General features: G+C 41.0%; 1 protein-coding gene across 2 annotated transcripts in view; it reads left to right on the top strand.

Moving 5' to 3' along the window:
* mapk8ip1b (mitogen-activated protein kinase 8 interacting protein 1b) overlaps nucleotides 1-19,223 on the top strand; it is a 48,904-nt gene extending 29,681 nt beyond the window's left edge. For both annotated transcript variants that reach the window (XM_023405286.2, XM_023405287.2), the window contains exons 4-12: nucleotides 5,742-5,823; nucleotides 7,572-8,708; nucleotides 11,329-11,404; nucleotides 13,161-13,333; nucleotides 13,995-14,098; nucleotides 14,291-14,407; nucleotides 15,192-15,262; nucleotides 15,632-15,730; nucleotides 15,969-19,223. In XM_023405286.2, coding sequence (XP_023261054.1) covers nucleotides 5,742-5,823; nucleotides 7,572-8,708; nucleotides 11,329-11,404; nucleotides 13,161-13,333; nucleotides 13,995-14,098; nucleotides 14,291-14,407; nucleotides 15,192-15,262; nucleotides 15,632-15,730; nucleotides 15,969-16,041 — 1,932 coding nt within the window. In that variant the 3' untranslated portion in view covers nucleotides 16,042-19,223. The remainder of the gene's footprint in view (nucleotides 1-5,741; nucleotides 5,824-7,571; nucleotides 8,709-11,328; nucleotides 11,405-13,160; nucleotides 13,334-13,994; nucleotides 14,099-14,290; nucleotides 14,408-15,191; nucleotides 15,263-15,631; nucleotides 15,731-15,968) is intronic.
* The last annotated feature ends 6,790 nt before the right edge of the window (nucleotides 19,224-26,013 follow it).

A 26,013-nucleotide genomic window follows, 5' to 3' on the forward strand; every position in this document is an offset into this window, starting at 1 on the left:
GTGTGTGTGTGTGTGTGTATTAAACACAGACAACTGCCAGCAAATCCTCCAAATTAAACAACAAGATTAATCTTTTGTAACTGCCCTCTAAAACGACACATAAAAGCGTTCTCTGATCTGACGCCCCTGACAGCCGCGTGACATCATTCATCTATGACTTCCAAAGCAATCGCAAATCACTGTTGGAAAATAAATCTGTTTAATGATGTGACAACACTGGTTAAGGTTCGGAAAAAATGACTTCATTAGCTTTAAAATGAAGACAATAAGTTTCAGGTTAGGGAATAATTGTGGTCATACTTGACCTTCAATAGGCAACTGGAAACAAACGATCTCACATGTTGAAAGCCAATCCACGCACACTTCCTCCTTACACAGACTGTGGTGCTCTATGAGAAGGTCACATGACTTCCTCCTTTACTGTTGTCATAGTTACTTCAGCCCCTATAAGGCTTTGCCACTTGGGTCAGCTGGTAGTTGCCATCGCTAATATGTCAGCAAACACACACACGACCTACATATCCAGCAGACACATTAGCATTCCTTTGAAGTTGCGTGTCCACTGGCAAGATCAATGTTCGCTCTCAGCCCGAGCTAGGGCGTCGTTAACTAGCTGCTAGGTTGCTTGTTGCTAACTTTGTCTTGCCATTTGGTTGTGGGCAGGGTTGGTTCAGGTTCAGTCAGTTTATCACGACTTGTTCGGTCAAAACAGCTGCTGAAAGCCAGGTTGACGAGAGAGGTGAGAGTAAACCGTTCAGTAAATCTGCGTGAAACCAAAACAATGAGCTGAAAGCTCGGTAGACCTGCAGAGTGATTCATGCGCCATAAACAATATGATTCAAAGAAACAAATTAAAGGATTTCTGGATTTGGTTTTGTGCATTTAAATGCCTGTATGGTGACACTCTTGTTATGCAATGTATACAGTAATGTGCATGTTAGTGAGTTTGCCCATGACTTTGACACACACACACACGCACACACACACACACACACACTCCCCCACAGTATAGGCTGTCAACATGATCAACCAAGCGGCGCTATATTTGTCTGCGCTTTGTTCTTTGCCCAGTTTCCATGAGGTGGAAACAAGCCTACTGTACTTGCTGCTGTGCCTTTGTTCTTTTGCGTGGGTGTGTGTGTGTGTGTGTGTGAGTGTGTGAGAGCTGTCAGAACTAAAAAGCATAAAGGAAATAATTGCTTTGAAACACTTTTCTTCTTGGGAAGTCTGCACGTCTCCTGGGACCCTGTTCGCTCTCTTCATCCAGCAGCTAGAAAAGAAAAAACAAAAACCTGATTTTAAATATATTTCAATGTAAAGTGGGTGAAGTTTTCCTGAAAGTGGCTTCTGCATGAACCATGAAGACATGACGCGACAGAGACGACATCTCATTAACACAAACATCCTTCGGCAGCAGATCCTGCGGTCTTTACTGCTCCTGATGTTAATCATATTTACGGTTGATAATTTAATGTTCTCTGTATGAATCTGTCTCTTTAAAGTGAGAATGGAGCTGTTTGTTATGACCGTGTATAAAGCTTAAGACGGCTGAACTTCAGGAATCTTAATGGGCTAAGAGTAAAGAATAGTGTCAGCTATCCACGCTGCAGAGTTATAGAGTATTTTAATCAAATCCAACAACAAGAACCAACAAAAAGAAAAGGAAATACAGTGTTGTAGTTTGCTCTTTGCTGATCCTGCTTTCTCTCAATTGGTTGAGTGGCTTCCAGCATAGTAGGTTTGTAAACTCAAGAAAACATGAGTGGGAAGGCATGTCGTGCCTTTGTACTAAATACACAACTAACGACAGATCTGCACAATACAAGCTGTGGCTGCATTGCATTCTGGTCTGTTTACTCTTCTGCCTTGGGTTTCTCACATAAGCAAAGGAAGTGATTTTTTTTTTTCTTTTCTTTCAGCCTCTAGTGTGTGCAGAAAGCCACTGGTCCATGTCTAAAATATGCAGACACATAAGACCTTATGGTTTACCCTAAAGATCCTGAAATGCATAACATATCACCAGAGTAGGTTTATAACAAAGGTAAAGTGCTTGATTGAGACACTACTCCAGCTCCAACAGAGCAAACTGAGGTTTAGCCAGGCGACGCAGGCGAAACCCGAATGAGCTGAGATAGATGAGTACTGATGATCTCCAGGCAGTTTTTCCTCAGACTGACTACTGTAAGAAGAGGGAAGGAGAGGGAGAGAGAGAGAGAGAGAGACGGCACGCTGGGCGACTGTTTCCAGGTCAGTGGATCGGTAAAAATGCAAAATATACAGTTAGCTCTGCACCATTTGGCAGCAAGTGACAGACTTCTGTGGCTGAACAAGAGCAGCTCTGAGTGCTGATCAGGGTGAGAGGAGAGAGGCTTCTTTTGAAAAGCAGGATTTTTTAGATCCTATCCAACATTAATATTTTTTGCATTGTTTTTCTCAGGTAGGGGGAAGACTAGTTCCCATTTTCACAAAAATAAATACAAGCTTTGTTTAAGGAGTAAATAACTGGTTAGTATCCAGCCAGAAGCCATGAGATTAGGTGAAAACCTATTGTGTATGTTCAATGTGGGAAACTGACGACGTAGTTGGAAACGAACAACTACTTTCAACAGAAAGTAAACCCTGGAAAAGTTGGCAAAATGTCGTTAGATGATGTTTTAGGCTAATTAGCATATTCATATCATTGTGTGTATATTCTGTTGTGTTCTGTTGAAACAGTGACTGAAATGCAGCCTATTAAGACTCCATGTTAACCATCGGTCCGTTCCAAGCTGCTGCTGCTGCTGCTGCTGCTGCTGCTGCTGCTAGAATCCTGATTTCATAACCACGACATCGTCTGAGGAAATCACCGAACACTGTGCTGTAATTTTGGCTGCAGAAATGGGGGAAGGTTTAATTTCACAGATTGTTTCATCTGTAGAAGCTTGAGTACAACAATTCGACAGACAGACACACAGACACGTCTTAATCCGAGTCAGACTCTAATCTCACATCTGGCTGTGGCACGCTCCACTGAAGCCTGAGACTCCTGGCAAACGCTCCCCACAACGACTCGGGCTTATTCCAAGTTTATCTTATTTTTGTTGTAAACAATCTCCCAGTTATTACCTAAAGTATTTGCTGCAAACATCCAGCACAGTTTACTTCCTGGTTCAACTGTGAACAAGCCGCCAAACTGTCGGCTTCGATCTGTCTGATCGTCTGGTTGCTTGCGTGTCTGTTTTGTACCAATGTCACCGTGTTTGCAGATGTCAGCACTTACTGGGTTATTATAGTGCTGATGTTAGTGGTAGAGATGATGGACAAAATTATGAATTTAACAATTATTAATAGACTGTTGGACATAATCCACGAAAAGGAAGATATATCCAAAATCTCGGGATTAGATTTAAATTATGAGAAACACAACAAACTATAAATCAGTTTTAATAGTCTGCAACATGTTTCCTACAATATTTTAGTTGAATAAAGCTTCATTGTCATATAAAACGTTTGCTGTTGTAATTTCTCCGTTATGTAAGTATGTGTACTGTCATGTAGTGTTTTGTGTGTGTGTGTGTGTGTTTGTGTGTGTGTGTTGCCTGCAGCCAAACTCAGATGTCTAGTTGACAAGGTCATGTCTTGTCAGAGTCCCTTCCATATAAATCTTAGTCATTAATACAAACACACACTCGCGCTGTATCTGAGTCCCTGCCCTGGGCCGTGATCTTTTTGTAAAACAAACCTTTGCTCTTCGGAGTGATGCTGCTGTCTCCCACCTGCTGATTCACTCGTTGCCACGGCAACAGCTCTGTCTCCGCCTGGTAGGCTGCCCGTAGATGGGGAGTGAGTCATGCAGTGGGTGGACAGAGCAGGAAGACTTGATCTTATTTTGGATGACACGTCGTCGTCGTCGTCGTCGTCACAGGAGTTTCCAGTTCTGTTTCCATCTGTTAAAATCTTCCATTTACCATCTCTGTGTCTCTCCGTCTCTTATCCGGGGCTGGAAATCAAACCTCAACACTCTTCTGGTGCCGACCGAGCCAGATACGGAAAGGCTGGCATCAGATGTTGGTTAGATTTGTAACCTTGTTTGCTTTAGATATTAAAGATTTGAACACAATATTGACATATTATGGAAAATCATTGTTTATTGGCACAGCCAGCAGTGATGTATTACTCATTCGTTTGTGTTGAGTTGTGTCCAATCTTCACTCTCTTTTAGCTGCGTTTGGTCTTTACCAGCAGCTAAAGGATGAGCTGAAACTCTCCGTAAAGCTGCAGCTTCAGGCCATAAATCTCTGTAGCTCATCACTTACATTGTTGCATTGTAGTTTCACATTGTCACTTGATGGATTATTTTAAAATGCTGATCATATCCGCATTAAATAGAGTCTATAATTCTTAAAGTCATGGAAAAGGTTTTGACTTTGTGTTACTGAAAGTCATATATCGTATCATATATGAAACCCAGGCCCAGTCCGTCTCTCCTTCTCTTCACACACCCTCATCACATTAAAGAAATCACTTCTAAAGGCTTTCTAAAGTTTGGGACGAGAGAAAGTTTCGTCAACTGAAAGCAGCTAAAATGAGCAGTTTAATTTGCGTTTTGTGGGAGACGATTGTCATTTTGTTCTTTTTACCGTTCAGCAGCTCCGTGCAGGTGACGGTTGTAATTCACTCACACGAGAATATTTCAAATACAGTTTCTCCTCACTGCTGGAATAAAAATCTACAGTCAGTTATTTTAATCACTGATCGAAGAGTAACTTGGCAGACGAGAGCGTCACTGTCCTCTCTGGCTGAGAGTTTCCAGTCTGCTGCACCTCCGCCTGGGCGTGGTTGGGTGTGGTTGGGCGTGGTTGGGCGTGGTTGGGCGTGGTTTGGCGTGGTCGGGCGTGCCCCTCGGTTGCACCTGTGACCGCGCTCCACAGAGACGTCACCGTGCACTGACCACAACCTGCAGTGCTATATCAAAGCCACAGGGTGCAAAGTTAAACCAGTGAAGGTCAACTGGTGCTAAGTTGCTCTTTAAATAAAGTGATTCAGTGATTCCAACCTTTTCATTAATTCTGCTCCTCAGCCACTGTGTTAACCTGGGAAACATCTGCAATTTTCTTGCTTATCTGTTTTTATTTTAAAGAAAATAAGAAGGAGGGAGATGAAGTGGTTCTGTTCTGTAGTGCACTTACTTTTTTCCAATGAAACAAGCAACAATGGAAGTTAAAAGCTGTAGTTTGGGTGAACTGACCCTTTAAATAGAAATTTGAAAGAAGTAAAAAGGGCATTTGAGGAGTTTCATGGTTTCTAGAAAAGGCTCTGTCCTATCTATTAACAACTCCCCCAAAACAGCCTAAAGAGACTCCCACAGTGTGTGTGTGTGTGTGTGTGTGTGTGTGTGTATGTGTGTGTGTGTGTGTGTGTGTGTGTGTGTTCCCAGTAGCTTGGGTAAAAGGTCTGGTTCCCTTTAAATGCACATCACGGAGCACAGACAAAAGAATCCCTGCTCATTCATCAGAATAAAAGCTTTGTGTGTGTGTGTGTGTGTGTGTGTGTGTGTGTGTGTGTGTGTGTGAGAGAGAGAGAGAGAGAGAGAGAAAGAGAGAGACAAAAAACTTGTGTACATTGAGCGTCAGGATCCAGAATTCAGAGACCAAACCTCCCTCTCTCTCTCTTCCCGTCTCTTTTTCTCTCTGCTCACTCCATCTGTTTTTCTTTCTCACCACTTCCTTCTTCTTCTCTTCCTCTTTTCTGCATTTCCACAGGACACACTAAACAACAACTCCTTTGGGAAGAAATACAGTTGGCAGGAGAAAGTTTCAGGTTCGTCCTCGCCTCTTAAAACAGGTGAGCTTTTTTTTTCTTTCCCATCACAAAACAAAGCTCATATTTCAGTTGAATTATCTTCTTTCTTTTTGACTCATGGTGACACCTGCGATGTGCAGACGATCAATATTGTTGCCGACATTATTCGTCCTCGGTTCTACAAACAGCAGCAGCTGAACGTGTGTGTGATTTGCATTGAGTCTGGCAGGTCGTGTTCCTCTCTGATCCTCAGGAGACAGTGTTAAGGCTTGGATTAGCAATGCTGGACTAAGTCTAACTAGTTGAGGCAGTAGTATATACTCTGTGTGTGTGTGCGTGTGTGTGTGTGTGTGTGTGTGTGTGTGTGTGTGTGTGTGTGTGTGTTAGCCGGCTCAGGGCTTAGCTAGCCGGGAGCTGTCGTAGCTCGTTGCTACAGCTCTTTTCACAGCACAATGTGAAGTGACTAACCAAAGTCACTGCCAACAACCCTCACTGTTGGAATAAGTCACACATTAATTATTATCTCAATCATTTTAAAAGACAGCTTGGAAAAAAACCCTCAAACATTAGGATGAATGAACTTGCCTTTTGTGCTTGGATGCAGAATGGAAGCATTCACACATTAATCCCAGGCAGTTACCTCATTGCTGGCCCTGTATTCACCACATAGACTGACATCAAGCCAAATGCTAAACCAAAACTAGGTGTTTTTTTATGTTTTTTTTTACGTGTTGTGAAGTTTCCCCCACTTTGGCAACAAAACATATGATTAGAATTCATTTTGGATTTTAATTCAATGGTTAAACACGGCATAAAGATCCTTGTGAACAAACCTTAACAGAGCATCATTAAGGTAATCTCATTACATCCATCCTCACGAGGTCGTATAATTATTCAACATTCACAGATTGCTTCAAACCGCAGTGTATTTATCCTGGTCCAGGTTAATGACGTTTCCATTCTACAACATGGACATTATATAATCCAGTATAGATACTTACAGAACATTTATGGAGGAGGGGGGGGGGTCCTTATTTGGACTTTGGTCCTGTTCATGAACACAACTGGTGCCATTCGTATGCAAACAAGCAGATGACATCATATGGCCTCACAAACACTTGAGACTCATTTTAAGTCAGGGAGAAGTTGCTTTAAGGAGCGATCTACTACACTCTGTTGAAAATTGAAAAGCAGATCCAGATGAGCCCACAAGGATTTTATTTTATTTTTTTGATATGATGATTGTTGTGAAACAGATTTATGTCAATCATAATCTGTGATGCTGCAACGCTTAGTGACAATTTCACAAAAATACAGTCTCTGTTCCTGCTCGGCTCCTTAAATGCTGAAGTGTGTACAAACATTCAGGACTCACCTGACGTTTGCTGTCCTGCAGCTCAGACGTCTGCGCTGCATCATCATCCTCGGTGACAATATCATGCCTGGATTTTCCTGGCGATGGATTATGACATAACACATCAATCACCTTCCCTTGGCTGCACTGAATTTGATGAGTAATGGGGATTTAGCTGCGTAATCCCGACATCCGTTACCTAACCATTTCTACTTTTCTCTCTTCTCTTGTTTGTGCATTACTTTATCTGTCTGTGCATTCGCTGCCATGTCTGCCTTCACGTCCGTCTGTGCGTTTGCTTTTTGGTCATGTTTGCGTTTCTGCATCATGTATGTTTACTCTGTGTGTTTGTCTGGCCTTTGCGCGTGCTTGTGCGTTTGCTTGTGCTTTTGTGCGGCTGTGTGCATGTTGTTGTTCGCGTCTTCTCTTCCTCCAGGAGAGCTCACCCCTCCACGTGAGCACAGCTGCCTGAGCGACGAGGACAAGGTGCAGGGTGGGGGAGCACAGACCAAAGACCGCGGGACCTCCACCGACGCCCCCTGCAGACACGGCCACAGCTCTGGACACTCGCACAGCTCGTCCACAGCAGCTGTGACACGCTCCAAGCTTCAGGAGAAGCCACCGGCACCCCCTCCACCTCAGAACTACACACCAGCTCCTCTATATCCGGCGGGGAAGGCAGATGGAGGTGGGCACCACCGGGAGAGGATCCGCTACCACACGGACGTTCGTCTAGAGCCCACGGAGGAGATCTACCTGACTCCTGTGCAGCGCTCCGCTGACGCCCTAGAACCCTCCAACGTGCAGGAGCGGCCTTTTCTCTCACAGCAGACTGAGCAGGGCCGCATGTCCATCAGCTCTGACACTGAGGGCCCGCCTCCTTACCAGCCCCTCCCAGATCGGACAAACCCCTCCATCTATGAGGAGGATGAGGTCTACATCCCCCCTCCATCATATGCTTCCTGCGTAGAGTCCCTCATCACACCGCCCAGCATGGCCATCTCCGCTCGCTCCTCCCTCGCACTGGACCTCAGCCTGAAGGGGGCAGGAACGGGGGCCGGGGTTATGCTGCGAGCTGGGTCATCGGTGGAGTACGTGGATGCCACGGATGAAAGCTACTGTGGAGAGGATGAGGATGTGGACAGGATAATAATGGATGGAAGGATGAGGAAGGGGGGAGGAAAAGGCGACGGCGGCGGCATCAGAGCGGCCCCGCTAAGGACTTCCATGAGCTCGGAGGCCAGCGGCCTTTCATATGACTCAGTCAAATACACGCTGGTGGTGGATGAGCACGCTCAGCTGGAACTGGTCAGTCTCCGGCAGTGTTACCAAGGCTACAGCGACGACAGCGACTCGGCCACGGTCTACGACAACTGCGTCTCCTCTCCCTATGAGTCGGCCATCGGGGAGGAGTATGAGGAGGAAGATGAGGAGGATGAGGACGGAGCTCAGATAGGAGGAGTGAGGAGAGAGGCCACGGCTTGTCTGTCCGAGGACTCCACTCCGGAGGCAGACCTGCACTTCTCCAAGAAGTTCCTCAACGTCTTCATGAACGGACGCTCGCGCTCCTCCAGTAAGTCACCGTCATGGTAACGCAGAGTTTCCCTCTTCAGACAGGCAGTGTTCCCTATCCCCATCCAACAAGAAGGGTAGACTTAATTGGGATGTTCCCAAAGTCCAAACTGTCACATGTTACACGTTCAGGGTGATGAATTACTATTATCATGTGTCGACTGTGTGTGTCTACTGGGATCATAGTGTTTTTGTTTTATTTAAGTGAAACCATTAAAAAGCATTAAATATAATAATTCATATCTAATCTGTCATGTGTTTACCCAGATGTGACAGAGTAACAATAATGTACAAATATTTGTATTAAATAGCCACATCTGTCAGAGATATCACCCACGTATAGATACCTTTTCTTTTGTCAGGGAAAATTCAGATAAGGGAACAAATATTAATTTATTTCTGATTTATGCCATTTGATCATTTTTGTTTTTTTACCCATAATTATAAAACTAAAAAAAAATAAAGAAAGAAGGAGAGAGAGAAAAACATGAATCCAAATGTTGACAGAGTCAAGAGAACATTGAAACGTGTAAGTGATGAAGTGAGAACTGGAGGCGTTTGGGTTTGGTTTGGTTTTTTGTTGTTGTGCAACTACAAGGACATACTGCATGCAAAGACATGCAAACGAATACACTCACTCTGTTTTGTATATCCAGTGGCCACATTGTGCTTCCCCTTTTGGCCGTTTGCTAGACAGAGCGATCTCTCATTTCACCCTCCCACCCTGCTCTGTGTCTGAAACTTCTTATTTCGTTTTTTAAGAATAATATATGAATCCAAAACTTTAGATTCCAAAACAGCCGGCGAGCACATCAGCACTGCAAGCTGTTGGCCCTTGTAATTCCCTTTTAAACATACAGTAACGCAGCGGTGAATGCTGTCTAGCCGAATTGGCAGCGCGGTGGAAAAGGCTTAAAGTGATGTGGCTGATAAAGCCACAGAGATATTCAGGAGCTGGAACACTCTCGTACAGCACAGATCATTATCCACATGACTGGTTCAACTCTGGACATTGTGACCTCCTATAGGTCAACAGCAGTGAGTCAGATTTAATGTAAAGGTTTGATTATGGCTGAACGTTCCCCAGGTGGAACCGAGCAATAATGTACTGTCATTTGAAATGTTTCTGTTTATCCTTATCTGTGGTGCAAAGATGAACATTAGTTCGTTTCACCGTGTGATTTACGTGTTAGTTGTACTAATTTATGCCGTGTCATCCGGCTCGGCTTGTAAGTCTTTTAAATGGAAGCTGCAGTCTTTTGCTGCTTTGTTCAAATTTGTTATCAGGGAACCGACAGCAGCACGTTCAGGGCAGAAACCCAGCTGGACATTTAAATGGCCTGCTGGGTGGAGGGACACTGAGCCAAAAAAAACAGTTTGCACTTTCATGGATTTGCCTCCAGTCCCTTTCTTCTCCTCTGCTGTCCCAACCAATCACATCCACAGACAGGTCTTGAGCCTCTTTCAAGGCATTAAAACAATGGTAGAACTAGAGAGGGCGTTTGGAAGGACTGAGGGGAAAAAAAGAAGCAATGACACAGGCTGTATGAATTATATTTTTCACCGTTGTTATTCAGGCGAATCTGCTAAATGTTTCGACTCCATCATTTGTATTTTTGTGGCTTCAAGTTATAATCCTGAAGGTTTTCAGACCTTGTATTTTTTGGACGGTTTTGTTGACTGTCTTCTTTAGTGAAAGAAGCTGTGTAGGTAAGAACTTGAAATACAATCCAAGAAGTCCGGAGATAGTGAGGCCTTAACACTACAAAGAGACAACATTTTTAAATTCTGGAAAGTTATCATCGCAAAAATGTGTCCTCTGTCTAGATGATTGTCGGGGAATCGGCAGAAATATCTAATTCAGTCTGAGAGCTTTGCAAGTACGGGGCTAAAAATGTTAAGTGCACAAAAATGGAAAATGTTCTTCCATGAATCCTCTCAGTGGATTTCACTAAAATCCGTCTGATAATCTTTGAGAGATGTGAGAGAGATTGTGTGTCAGAAGAAAAATCAGTGAGTCAGCATAATAAGAGAGCAACTGGAGACTTTGACGGTCCCGTCGCTGTTGTCCATGAGCTCACAGCAACAGCTTCTGTCAGTTTCCAGCTTATGGTTTTGCCGCTCTCCCAGTGGAAAAGAAAAGTCGCCTTTAAGGGGAAAACAATAGGAAAAGCATCAACAAGTCACACACCGACCCACGACCTCAGCGCGTATGTGTGCGTAAAGCGACGAGCAGTGATGGGCAGAAGGGAGGAACCACGTGAAGGAGACTGAGAACGGTCATTTCCCTCTCACGGTCCTGCTGGCCTCCTGGACGCCGGCCATGTTTTACAGGCTCATTAGAAACAGCAGTGCAGTTTATCTGAGTAGTGCAGGAGGGGATAACTGATGTCTCAGGGGGAATGTGGGCAGAAATACACAATGCTCATCTGTTTCACGCCTACTTAAAGCGTGATTCATAGGTCCTAATGTGCGCTTTAAAATAAACACCATGTGCCCTAATTGGGTTTTCTATTCGTCAATGACGGACTATGGTTTCAATTTTACATTGATGTGATTATTCTTTTTGCCAGCCTGTTGCAGAGGCTCACACTTATTTCATTTTCTCTCATGTCGTCAAGGCGCAGAGTCCTTTGGCTTATTCTCATGTGTCATTAACGGGGAAGAGAAGGACCAGAGCCACAGAGCCGTCTACAGGTGAGGAAGAACTACAACATCATCATCCTCACCAATACTAACACTCACATCATCATCATCAGCATCATCATCATCATCATCATCCCTACATGCAGAGTATATATGGCACCATGATTTAAAATACGTGTGATATCATCAGCCATCATTATTATTGAATGTGATTATATTTTAGCTCAACACGTCATACAAGCATTTTGGCAAATAGCGTGTTGCTCATTCATCTTATATTTTTGCTTTTAAACAAAGTCAACAAGATTGTAGATCCTGTGATTCCTATTCAGGCTTTTATATGTTTCATCAGACAGGTTGTAAACAAACAAACAGTTCAGCCATATATTGTCTAAACATGGCTACTTAGACTATGAACTACCAAACCGAAATGCCACTTAAATTCCAAATATGTAGTTCAGATCATTTGCTTCTGGCCTGAATACTCATGTTTCTTTTTTTTAGCAAAGTTGCCGCATTCCCGGGTTCTCAGAAATGAATGCAACCACCATTAAACCAACCTTTTCCCTTTGGCTACTGCCTTAAAGCAGTTTCAACACTTAACACAAGCAACTGTTTGTTTTTCCGCTCAAAATCACCACAAGTTCTTTCTCTTTCCGTTTCTCTTGTATGCACATGTAGCAGCTTTCAGATTATGGTTTTACACATAGCGCTGGTTTTTTTATCTTCCAATCTACCAGAGATACTGGCTCTGCTTTACAGACATTTAATGGGGAAATGTGGTTGAGAAAAGTTTTATTTCAGTGTGTTATTAGTGATAAATCAGTAGGAATTTAAGAATTGGTTTTCCAGGTTTCCGGAAACCCATTTCCATGTCTGATCAGCCCTGACCACTAATGTGGAAATGTGTCCCAGATCTTAGAAATTAAGCCGGTTAGTAAACTTTATGTGGCTGTTGGAGCAGAAAACACAAATTTTCTGCTTGTTTTCTCAGTAATAGTCTCACTCCAGTTATAGCTGTTGTTGAAGACCTCATGCTGATAAATGCAAAAAGAACAGCAGTGCAGTCATGTGAACAGCAGCATCTCTGTGCACAAACAGATCATGTGATGATGCAGGACATTATTCATGCATAGCTGAAAGCAGGGGGCTTGTTACAGTGTCCCTTCGAAAATGGGTTTCTAGTTTGTATGTATATAATATTTAACTCTACATTTGTGTAGTGTCTCTACAGCCATTAGCATTACATCTGATTACGTCACGCTCGTTAGCTTGACTATATCATTGTTTCAGCTTTGTATTGTTTCAGATTAAGGTTTATTTTCTATTAAAAGCTGACGCTGGAAACCTGTGTTGTGAGTGTTTAACCTATGTTTTCAGTATAGGCTTAAAGGAGTTAGCAGCTGTTGTCAGCTTGGATTCACAAATGCCATTTATCATTTGCGACGAATGTAAGCAGCTTCAGTAAGCTGCGTGCTACACAGGTAAACTGCTAAATGTGACATAAGTATATCCTACGACACAAATGCAAATGGACAGAGGAGAAAGAGGAGAAGGAGTCATTTGAGGAGTTTGTGTGCAGCTTTATTTCACCATGAAACCGGGCTGCCATTGGAATCTGTTGTAACTTTGTGAATCAAAGCTAAATTCAGCTGTGTGCTCTGTGAAGAAGCAGGCTACACATTTCTCGTATTGACAGTGGGTGAATGTTTGACACTCAAAACACAGATTTCAGAGACGTATTCCTTTAAAAATACCTTAGATCTAGACCTTAGATCCCCTACATTAACCTCATCCGCCTCGACAGGTTTGTCCCTCGACATGACGATGAGTTGGAGCTGGAGGTGGACGACCCGTTGCTGGTGGAGGTCCAGGCGGAGGATTACTGGTACGAGGGCTACAACATGCGAACTGGTGCCCGTGGGATCTTCCCGGCTTACTACGCTATAGAAGTGACCAAAGACACCGAGAGCTACAAAGGTTAGGAAGGATGCTGAAATGCTTTCTAACAAGCTGAAACGTGACGTTTTCTCTTCATATTCTGAGATAAATGAGAATCTGCTGCTGTAGTGGCAGGTAAAGTTGACAAACTTAATTTCAACAGAGATGACATAAGTGCTTTGTTAGCACAACAGTGTAGCTGAATGCTAACAAAAATAATCCTCTATATTATCACAGGCTTCTCATTTATCTGAGAACTTGGATAGAAAAATTCAAATATGATGGTTGAATGTTTAAAATAAACAGCTGGTGGAACTGCAGAAGGACTCACAGCCACACAAAATGTAAAGAAATCAACACAAATACGCTGACTCATAACAGATCCAGTGGAAAAATGGTATTGGTATTTGTACCTTCACACACAAGTTGAGTGATGCTTCTTCTGAGTCGCGTCATGCCCGTGTAGCTGAGAGTGATCTAAATTTAGAAGCTATTTATATTCAGAATATTTTTTTTAAGAAGAAAAATGACAGAACGAGTGCAGAACAGAATATTTTGGCTGTTCCGCCTGTGAGGCCTCACGTAAGGACAGAGCTGTGATCTGCCGTGTTAACCACCGCCCTCTATGTTATCTTATGTTATGTTTATTATTTTGTAGGTATTGGCTTTTATTCTATAATTTTGTTTCTGTCCTGTGCAGTGAAGAGCAGCGAATGGATGGACAGATACCGGCTAAAGTTCCTGGGCTCGGTCCAAGTGCCCTACCACAAAGGAAACGACGTTCTGTGCGCTGCTATGCAGAAGGTACAAGGCCCATGTTGTGCACGTTTGTGCGTGTAAAAAAAACTGACTGTTATAGTGGAGCAACATTAAGGAGGGGTAAACTAACACCTATGTGACGTGACGCATCTTTCATGTTATCATCATCCAGCACAGAACTGCATCACAGAATTCCCTCTGTAAGAGTTTGGAGCTTATTAAACATTTGTTTTCCAGATTGCCACCAACAGAAGGATGACAGTCAAGTACAACCCGCCTTCCTCCTGCATCCTGGAGATCAGTGTGAAAGGCATCAAGCTTGCAGTTCAAGAGGATTATTATGCTTGTGACAGAGTAAGACACTTTTATCCCTTTGTCTATCTAATACAAATTAAGTGAAGTGCAGCTTCATGAGGTTTTTTCATATACAAGCTCATCGTCACACCAGAAACCCTTTGAACAGTTGGGACATGCCGCCCCCGTGTGGCTGCTAATGGACACTGCAGGGAAGTGTTTTCTAGGTTTCTGGGTTTCTTTTCTCTACTACATTGATTTCACAGCTTTAGTAATAATAATAATAATAATAAACTACTGTATTTGTTTAGCACCTTTGATACAAGAGATTTAATCAAAGTGCTTCACATAAAAATAGACATAGAATGAGGCCTTAAATCTGCAATTTAGATTTTAAACATCAGACCATCTTTCCTTATATGTTGCCACTTATAGAGATATTACACTGTAAGCTGTTTTGAAAATTTAAAAGAAAATTACTCTTTTTTTTCTAGTGAGTTGGTTTTGTAGATAATATGATGCAATGCTATTAATCACTCTACCCAAAATAGTCATACAGTAGTTTTACGTGCCACTGCCTGGGCAAGCTACAACATTAAAATGTTGTAATGTATTAGTAATGATAATCTTTAATATATAGTGAGTGTGTTTTCTTGTGATACTTTTGTACATTGTGCTGCCAGTAATTTCATATTTTTAATGTAAGAACAATTGTGAATGCAGGACTCTCTCCTGTAATAATCGTTTGAGTTTATTATTCGTTCCATACAGCAATCAGAACATTGTTGCTAGAATTTCCCTCCATCCATTTATTCTGCCCCTGTTTTCTGTGTCTTTCTCACAGAGTAATGAGTGCAGTCACTTCTTCCAGTTAAAGAACGTCTCCTTCTGCGGCTATCACCCCAAAAACAGCAAGTAAGTACAGAGAGAAAGCATGAACACTGCTTCCAGTCAGGGATTACCAAGTCCAATACAAACCAAAAGATAATTATTGGCTGGACGATTAATCAGCAATCAGTTTTTTGTTTCTGTCTGACTACAATAAAAGAAATACGGTGAAAACGTTTGATGTTCTTGCACTTTGCTAGTTTTCATCTGCAGACACCAAACAATTATTTACCACAAGGCGTCACTTGAAATCAACAAATGTACCAGACTTCAGACACAGAGCTGACCTCTTCACTGACTGAGGAAACATGAAACAGCAGTTAATCATACATACGTGACACAGTGAATTTAGCATGACCAAACTACTTATCTGTTTCTTCTCTGTCTTCTCTGCAGGTATTTCGGCTTCATTACAAAACACCCAGCGGACCAGAGATTTGCCTGCCACGTGTTTGTGTCTGAAAACTCCACTAAACCTCTCGCAGAGTCAGTGGGGTGAGTCGGCCTGTCTGTGTATCGGCTCTTAAATATTCATTCTTTGCAGTGAGGACGTTTGTGCATTTACTGACACAAACGGATGGATACTCCGCCAATCAAGGCATCGCTTTAACAGGATTAGAAAGAGCTGATTTCAGCATCTCTTAACAGACCATGATGAATTAGAAGACGCTAGGGTGTTTGCTTTTGAGTGAAGTGTTGAAATGACGCGTTGCATGTTCTTGTTTTTTTCCAGGAAAGCCTTCCAGTTGTACTATAAAGAGTTTGTGGAGTTCTCGTGCCCTACAGAGGACATCTACCTGGAATAGCACTGCCCTGCCTTCAGCCACAGCACTGTACAGTACACTGTATCATAACATAACGTTGCATGAAGGACAGACATATCTAAAAATTTAAGTAAATAAATAAAAACATAACACATCTGACAAACGAGCGGGAAAAGAAGGATGGAGTATCGGAACGTGTGGTGAAACCTTTGTGCGACGAGAAGAGGAGGATATGTGCCAAAGGCCATGTGTACTGAGAAAAGAAAATATGCAAAATGGAGTCGGTGATGAGTAAGTGATCACGGGCTGTCCATGGAAAGCACAAATCACCACGGCCTTGGCAGCGCTAGTTAGCCTGTAGCATCGTCTCAGCAGGTGCCAGCACTGAGTACTTGACAAAAGTAAAACAGCGGCTGAGACGTGGACAAATGAACATGTGATGAATTTGCTTGGACTTCAAACATTCACAGTCTGAACATGAGGGACGTGTGTATTTACTAAATGACATCCTCACACTGAAAATGTACTCTAAGTGAAACAACAGTTCATGTAGGAACGGTGAATTGTATCCTTTTAGCACGCCTAATATAAAGGGGATTCACACGGTTCGAAGCCCACCCTGTAGCACTGTTAGAAAACCGGCTGTAGGTTGATGTTCTTTGCATTTTTGGGTCCTTTCAGATCTTTGTGCCTGAACTTGTTGTCAAATCCTCACATTTTTTCATCAGCTGGTTGACAGCAGAAAAGTCATAGTCACCTGGAAGAGCAACACACGGTCTGCGGTATGAGCTGTGCAGAGGCACAAGTGCAGCAAAGGTTCACGTCTCTATCTCCAGCGTCAGGAAAAAAAACAAAAACTAGCCTAGCAAAGACCACGTATTTCAGTTTAACACAAAGGTTGGTAAGGGCTTAATTAGAGCTGAAACAATTAGGTGATCAACAGAAGCTGAGAGATGTTCTGCTGTGGACAGGCTCAGCAGAAAAAATGTGTCAGAGCCACCGAAAAAAGCCAATGACAGTTGACGTGCACTTTATTTTGAATATTTTTGCCAGTTCACTCAACCATTGGATTCCCGTATTACTGCGGACACTATTACAGCACAGATCAGGTGTTTGAGTCAGGAAGAGCTGAGTCTTAGTGCAGGGTGTGACGTCATCAGCGCCACAGTTTTCAAGCCAGTGCATCTGTTGTTTTCCTGTGGGATAGAGGGAATTCTGGGAAGTGTAGGTAATCGGTAATTCACATAGGACTGAGACATTTCAACAGTGAATCACAAAGAACTCCTGAAATGCACTGAACATCATTTTTCCATGCTTTAAAAAAAAAAAAAAGTGTGAGGGTGTAAGAGTGTGGATTTTTTCCTTTCAAAACTTTTTAGCGGCTTCTATCGGTACTGTAGTCCCAAGCTAGACAGACGCCTCCATCATTTGCCCAGTCAGGCTTCAGCCCTAATTCCTAGTCTAACGCCAGAAACACTGCGCTTCTTTACTGTGTGTTCTAACACGGTATGAAATCAGTGATGAAGATGTTTAATAACAAGGGGGGGGGGGGGACATCCAGGCTAGGCTCTGTAACGGTAGAGGATGTGGGCCGACATGCAGAATATCCTTCGTGTGGTGTTCTAGAAACTCTGCTCCTCGTAGTTTCCACATCAGAAATGTTAAATGAAAACAGCAGGTACAGGTGCTGACAAGGGAGCAAAAGCAAAACTCTGGTGTCTTCAGATCTTCACTAGTAGTGCCTCTTTCTCATCAGATCATTGTGACCTTCCTCAGTGAACATTATCACATCATTTTAAGGGATTGCCATTGAGTGCGTGTTGAATTTAAGAGTTTGAATGCAGATTTGAGACGTAGGAGTATGTTTGATGTAAGTTGAGCTTTCTTTTTTTTTTCCATTGCAGTACGTGTGGTGTGCTGTACCTGTGCTGTTTAAGGCCTGTTCTTTCCTGCCATGTTTGTTTCAGAACATGCAGAGCACAGTGAAACTTCTTCCCTGTCCCAAGAGTAAGAAGTTAAAAAGATTCAGTCCAAGAACATTCTCTAATCAACGGGATACAAGTATGTAGGAGGTAAAAATTCACATATTATATATATATTTATATATATATATATATATATATATCCAATTCCATTCCGTTAATACGCATCTAGTTCTCGTAAAAAGTCCACGATATTCATATTCAGGAATGTGGACAATACATTTAGAAAATTAGGCATGTTTAATAAGCTCGCTATCTTAGCTGCCAGCTAACAGTTACCAAACCAGCTTCGCTATTTAGACAGTAGAGCTGTAGGCATGAAGCTTGGGAGTCAAGTCTCTCTCTTGAAACCAGAAGCTTTCAAGTCCCAATTTCTGACCTACTGAAATTCGGGAAGGATTAAAAAAAAAGACAGAGGCAAACAAGCTGTGCACAGTCACACACATGAATATTTATTCAGCCCAGGCATCATTCAGATGAAGCATTGACTTCATCAGGAGTGAACAGTTTTACCTCTTGTGATGAATTGTGATATAATATAATGACCTTGATGTGACCAGTCATCACAGATGTTGCATCAAATTCATCCAATTCATCGCTCTGTGGTTCATTAAGTCATGGAGACATGTTCTGAACGAGGCCCCACGTGATCGTAGCAGAAAAACAAAGGATTTCCGTATGATTTTGAATCATCCCGGGTCCAGCGCGGGTACAGCACAGATGTTCTGCAGTGAAAAACAAAGTGTGCTTCCTACATCATTTATCACTAACACTGATTTGTAACAGATTATTTTATGTGATCCATATTAACAAAAGATAAAATGTCTGTATAAGAAAGATTAATTAATGGAGGATGTGGAAATTGTCAGTTCCAGTCATCTCGCCAGTCCCCACTGTTTGTCCCTTTCAAAAACAAAAACAAAAAAACAACAAAAAAAAAAATCCAATCTTGAAACAAAACAAAAGAGTTGTCTGCTGTTGCTAATCGAAGCCATCGCATCAAGATATCAACACTGACTTTTATATGAGTTTCCTTTCTCGAGAGCCAATCAGGTGGACGAGAGAAAATGTATGGGGGCTAAACAAAGGGTGTACAGACATGCCATATATAAATAAATAATTTAATATCTGTAATTATAAATATGACATTGTATTGATTCAACATGTAGTATGTGAAATTTCTCTTTATTTTGGAATTTTTTTAGGTGTGAATTATTCTTTATTTAAAAATTTTAATGCAGATGTCAGAGTGTCCTGTCATTATTTTGTCGGTATAAAAGTATGAGCGGGCGAGCGAGCAGGTGTGTGAAGTTAAAGTCGCTTCACAGCAGGGTGAAGGTTCTGGGTTAAAAACTTGCCGACCGGCCGGGGCCTGTCTGTGTGGAGATTGATGTGGGTTTCCTCTGGGAACTCCAGCTTCCTCCCACAATCCAGAGAGTTGCAGTTTTAGGTTAACTGGTTTACTTCACTAATTCTCACCTCGACAGTAGTAAGTTAAACTCTGACCGTGTGCTGCTGCAAATCATTATTTTATAATCACGACAACGGCAAACAAAATAGGTATAAAAAGGTTGATTATAACAGTTGTGTGATTGGATATATCAGCATTTTGAAGGATTGAGCTCATATCACAGATATCTTAGAGACAATTGCTGCAGGAGATGTCTGGACTCTTTAATTGGAAAAGGTTTTTCAAACATTAAAAGGAGGAGGATCAGAACAAACAGCAACCTGGACAGCTTCAGGAGACAAACCAAATATTACAATGAAAAATGGAGAAAGTTAGGCCTGTTTCTTGTTTGATAACAGATTTTCAGATACTTCTCTTCGATGCACGACAGAAATAACGAGAGAGGCTGCTGGACTGAGAGCTCTGACAAGAATCAGTGATTCTAGAGAAGCTGCAGAATCCACAAACAGAACCACACATGAAAGCAGCTCATGATCCGTGGTGTATGAAAACACCCTGCACAAGTCCAGATTAGTCGTACACATTATTGATAGCAGATAGTCAGAGCTGCTCACACACATTTATAATTACTGGTGACAGGACAGGGAATTAGAACTAATGGTTGTTTATCAGTTTTTTCAGGGGAGCTCAGGTCTGTTTTGGGGGGGAGTTAAGCCCCCCTGTTTCCTCTGTAATTCTAATGCTGGTTCAAATCAAACACAGCATAATTGATGACAATATAATTAAATCAACTTAAATATTATTAGCTTATGTGACAGTCTACATTTTAATTTACTGTGTTTTAACAGTCGAACATACATATCCGTTTCCATTATCAGACTACTGAACAAGGAAGAACTAGACTCAACATGTCATTCCCAAGCTGCTGCAGCTTTAACTTACTGTCCCGCAACTTCAGCCGTTATGTTTTGCCTACAATTTATGAAACAGATATGACAGGGCAAATGCTACCTGATAACAACAAGACACAGCAAAGCCCCACCCTCTCTGAAGTTTGAGAAGGAAGTTAATTGAACATGCACTAAATAAAATACTGAGAAATCTGCAAAAATGTGGGCAAAAGGAAACACACAAAGTAAAGATAATTTCTTTTCAGTTTTTAAATTTTTTTTTATAGGTCGTCTATGCAGGGAAGATCAGCTTGATTTCCTTCCATCAGGATCTGTTTCTGTTAGTAGTATTCATCCTCCAGATTCGGCTGGTAAGGATCTTCAGTATCAGCTGGCAGAGGGGGGAAGAGGGGCCTCTCACCATAATCTGCACCAACACATCAACACAATCAGATGGATGGAAGTAAATATAATACCAGTGAAAGACATTGTTTTTACCACATCGTCCTCTCTGTTCTATCAGTGCTGCTTTTGGTCAGTGTTTGTCTTGGATGCAAAGCACTCGGTATCTTGTTTGGAAATGCACATTGTTGGGTAATCAGGAGTTGCTAAGCAAACTTTAATAAAACTGATATGATGCCGTCTTACCACCAGTCAGGCTGACATGCTGTTTGAGGAGGCCGGGGTCAAAGAGCAGCTCCAGCTCCGCTGTGCTTTCATCAGCTCTGCTGGAAGAAGACAACACTAGATGAAAATAGTGACAGTGCCACCATCAACACTGCAGAGGTGGCTGATATCAGACAGGGTTTCTATAGTTACGGTGACTGGCTGACTGTTTTCTGAGTGATCAAATAAAAGTATAGCACCTACCTCCTCAGCACAGGGGCAGACAGGTGTCCAACAATTACAAGAGAGATAATGAGAAGAGCCAACATGACTTTACTGATTGTGTCTGGCCACGTTGTTAAGAGATCACCTAAAAGTAAACTACTGCGTCAAATCACAACAAAAGCCATCAGCTTCTAGAATTATTACACTTGTTAAGGTGCAGCAAACAGTTGCCCCTGCCGGCTCCAGTGTTTATATAATATTGACAGATCAATGAAGAGATATTAGTTATCACAATGTGTATATATATATATATATATATATAGGTTGTAAACTATGAAGGTAAAAAGGTGACCTTAACCTGAGGAAACTTTATCCTGGCAGTCCTCGATGCATCATCTGTTCCATGATGCATCGTGGAAACAGATGACGCTTCCAGTGGCAAATTACAATCAGGACAACACAGCACTGCAGCTGCCTGATATCAGTAGAGGCAATCAAGATGACAAAAAAGAAATATCAGCGGTTCATAGAAATGGTACACAAACAAAACCTCGAAACTTACAGCCGCAACACTGATTGTCTGCAGATGGTCCAATAGTCCAAAATAGGCTACTTCTAGCTTTTACTTTCTATTAGAGGTCGGCCGATTATCCAATCTGATATTTAGAATTGTTACAGTTATTAGAAAGATTTATGCAATGTGCATCTTAAGATGTCCCCGTTTACAGGCCTGAAATGTGGGAGGAGGGAAAAGCTGCTGCACCCGATTTATCACAGCTGACTGGTCACTGTTGTAGAAGAAATTGTGTCTGAGAAAAGCTGGTGTAAAATCTATGACAAAATGAAGCATACACAGAGGGAGAGAGGCCACAGGAAACAGTGAACGAGCGAGAGCACAGCACAAAACACTTCTTTTTCACACAAATTTAGTTGCCTCCTGCTTGAATTTGAATTTTTCCTGACTTTTTAATTGCTAAGACACATTTAACTGATCATCATACGAATATCTTATTTATAAGCAGGGATCAATACATGATAATCAAGTTATATGATACAAGGAGGATCTGCTATTGAGAAATAGGTTTAAAGTTGAGGCTCTATACTAATACATAAGTGAAATGCAGTTACTTTAGACTGACTTTTTAATCAAGTGCAATTCAGATGTTGAAATTTTTAGTTGTAGAATAAATGTGTCAACAACTATTGGATGAATTGCGTCCATATAACCATGGTGTTGTTATCCATGGACTGCTATTAAAATTGTTCTATTCTATAGATAGAAATGAGTATTAAATGTCAAGAACCAGTCTGCCCATCGCACCTTTGGGTGGCCCACCCCACCCTCAGCATGAACCACACACCAGCCACCTGTGTCATTCAGCTGACCTCAGATCAGCTTGGATCTGTCTGACTGAAGAGAATGATGCATTATTCATAGACTGCCACCATCTGGCGCATCAGCAGACCCTGCTCCACCTTAGCACTCACCCTGTCAAAGACACACCAGGAGAAAAGGGCAGAATATCATCAGAACAGTACTTGCATTAGTGCCTATAGTTTACAAGCCAAATAGAGAGGTGTGTTTTTGTTTAAAAGTCTCTTAATAGATACCAACTACCTCACCCCCCACCCCCTTTTCTCTGAGACAAAATGTGAGGGGATCATATGCAACACACTCCAGTGACAGGAAGTGTATCAAACTCAGCCACTGGACACAACAAAGCTCAAGACAGCGGAGGCTTGAATACAGAGTGCAGCAGCGCTTCTCAGTTTGAAGAGCAAACAGTGAATACCAGAAAAGAAGAGAAAACAATAATAGTTATTGTGCAGTTCAGCCACATACCACTTGAGGGAGCTAGTGTCAAGTCTACCTCTAATGAACAGCATCAAACCCACAAGGTTCACCCCAACAAATGCAGAATTAAGAGCTCATATTCCATAGTCTCAAATAATCTGGTTGTGATGAACAAAGCATTTGTGTTTCTCCAATTGTATGACATAATAACTGATATCCTGCTTGCTTCATGGACTCCTCTACTTCTATCTTTCTTTCTATCACTTTTTGACCCATTTATGTCAAGTCATCTTCACCTTCGAAGATGACCTGGAGGAGAAACAGTCTTACTGTCATTTTTGTCCATTGAGTCCTGAGAGCATTGTGTCCTTAAAACAAGTGGAAAAAACAGGTGCAGCAAGATTACTTCTTTTTTTATTTTAACAACTTACTTGATTCAAAATCAGGGTCATTTTTTCCTGATTGTCATGCTGTGATCTCATTAATTCTGTCAGGATACTGACACTCATTTATAGAAAGAGATGGATTTGTACTGGAAATATGAGCACAACAATAAACAGAAAAAAAAACTCAAAGCACTGTGCAGGCGGCGCCAAATACCAGATGGGACACAGTGCATTCTCTCGGAAAAACACCACACAGTGGCGCTCAAAGCCCACAATAATTGGAGCAAGGAGCACAAAGTACTTTCCAGACAAAAGAAGATGCAACTACCGTGATATCAACATCAGAAAAGTCTAAAGAGATTAGCAAAACAACAATATCTTAACAGAAAACATCAATGCTACTTATACATATGGTTTGGTTTTGGTTTTATTCTCTTATCTGATGACAGACAACACATCGTTCCAACATGTTCAGCTAACAGTCAATCACTGCTGCTTAGCCACATCAATATACCAGCTGGCTTCAAAAACCATTTCTAAAAAGTTGAATGTCTTTGACGTCTAATTGAGCTTGTGATTATGTGAACAAAGCACCAACTTGAAAAATAACATTGTTCATGACTGTAGAGTGTCAGTCATGAGAGGATCACTTTTGTATTTACCAGGAAGTTTGCCAACTGGTTAAACCGTACAACAGCAAGAGTGCTTTATTATATCACAACCAGCGCCTTCTCTCTAATTCCTCTTCACTGAGCTTTAATCCAGTGTTGAACTAACTCGGCCAGCAGAGCAGCACTGTCTGTGCAAAGTATTTCAAATAAAGCTCAAGACACAGTCGTAAAAATTCTAAGATATCCGCTGTGTTCACATTAAACATACTTTTTCCCAGTTGTTACCATAGTCCGGCTGTGCATCCTAAACCACAGTACACACAACACAAATGGTTTGGACGTGATGGATCTCAATAGCTGTGGTCTTAATTACAAAAACAAATGTGAAAGAATTTCTTAGTTTCACTCGACTGTGTGAAAATAGAGCGTGAGACAAAGAAATCTGCTAACAGCACAACTGGTTTGTGTCCTAATTTCTGCTGAAAACAGGAAGAGTCGGGGCTGGGTCAGCAACACAGACAGAATGTGTTTGTTCATGAAGAATAAAATATAAAAGCTCTTGATAGATGTTTTCAGCTGGTATTTCAGCATTTCCATTTATGACGTTTATTACCTTTCTATACTATGTTATTTTTTTTACTTTTTATGACTTACTATATTATGACGGTTTTTTTTTACATTTTTATGCCTAAAGACATTTTTGTGGCTTTTTATGCCTTACTATACTATGATGTTTCTATGAAATTGTTATACTTTTCTATAGTTTGTTGTTTTTATGCCTTACTTTATTATGACATGTTATGCCTTGCTATGCATTTTTATGACTTTTTATGTCTTACTAGTCTGTGAAATTTTCATGTCTAACTATGGCTGTTTCGAATTTGCTTCATAGATGAACTTGACTTGATTGACACAATACTGAGTTGTTTTCATGCCTAACTATACTATGATGTTTTATGATGTTTTTATGCCTATTACACTATAATGTTTTAGATGTTTCTATTCTTTACTATACTATGAAGTTATATGTCGTTTTATGCTTTAATGTACTTTTTATGCGTCACTATACAATTGCATTTTATGTCTAACTATTCTATGACGTTTTTATAAAATTGTTACACACTATCAAACTATGACATTTTTATGTCTCTGCTATACTATGACGTTTTTTGACATTTTCTGCCTTACTATACTATGACGTTTTGTGCCTTACTATACTGTGAGGTTTCTGTCATTTTTATGCCTTACTATACTATGACATTTTTATACTTTTATATACAATGATGTTTTTTGTCATTTTTATTCCTTACTATATTATGTCTTTTTTTATATCTTTTTATGACTTAATACGCTGGGAAAGTTTTATGCCTTATAATTTTGTTTTCAGACACAATCCTCTGTTTCTTCCTATGTAAATGCATCAGTAATCACTTTGGAAGAGATTGACTACTAAAGTTTTGAGAAGATATACACTTTATCTGTCAAGAATAAATCACATTGTCACAATCATTTCATGGAAAGAGGTAAAAAATATTTTATTCAAACTTTGTTTTATGTACTTCAACACAAGTTATTTTAAATTTGCTTCTAAAATAAACTTGACTTCCTTTGATTTGATAGTCTATTGTGGTGTTTTTGTGCCTTAATATACTATAACATTTTTTGGCATTTTTATGCCTTACTATACAATGATGTTTTTTTGAAATTTTTATGCCTTACTATACTATGACGTTTTTATGCCTTACTATAATATGACATGTTTTTGACATTTTTATTGATTTATATAATACGATGTGTTTTGATGTTTTTATGCCTTACTATACTATGACTTTTTTTGACATTGTGTATGCCTTACTATAAGATGATGTTTTCATGTCTTACTATACTATGACGTTTTTTTTATTTTTATGCCTTACTATACTATGACTTTTTATGCCTTACTATATTATGACTTTTTTTGTCATTTTTATGCATGCACTATACTATGATGTTTTCAGGCCTTATTATACAATGACGGGTTTTTTTTACATTTTTGTGCCTTACTATATTATGACGTTTTTTTAAAAAATATTTTTATGCCTTAATATACTATGACTTTTTTATGTCAT

The sequence above is a fragment of the Seriola lalandi genome, unplaced genomic scaffold, assembly GCF_002814215.2.
Source record: "Seriola lalandi dorsalis isolate HSWRI2012SDOR001 ecotype SW California unplaced genomic scaffold, Sedor1 jcf7180002054270, whole genome shotgun sequence".
Taxonomy (NCBI): Eukaryota; Metazoa; Chordata; class Actinopteri; order Carangiformes; family Carangidae; genus Seriola; species Seriola lalandi.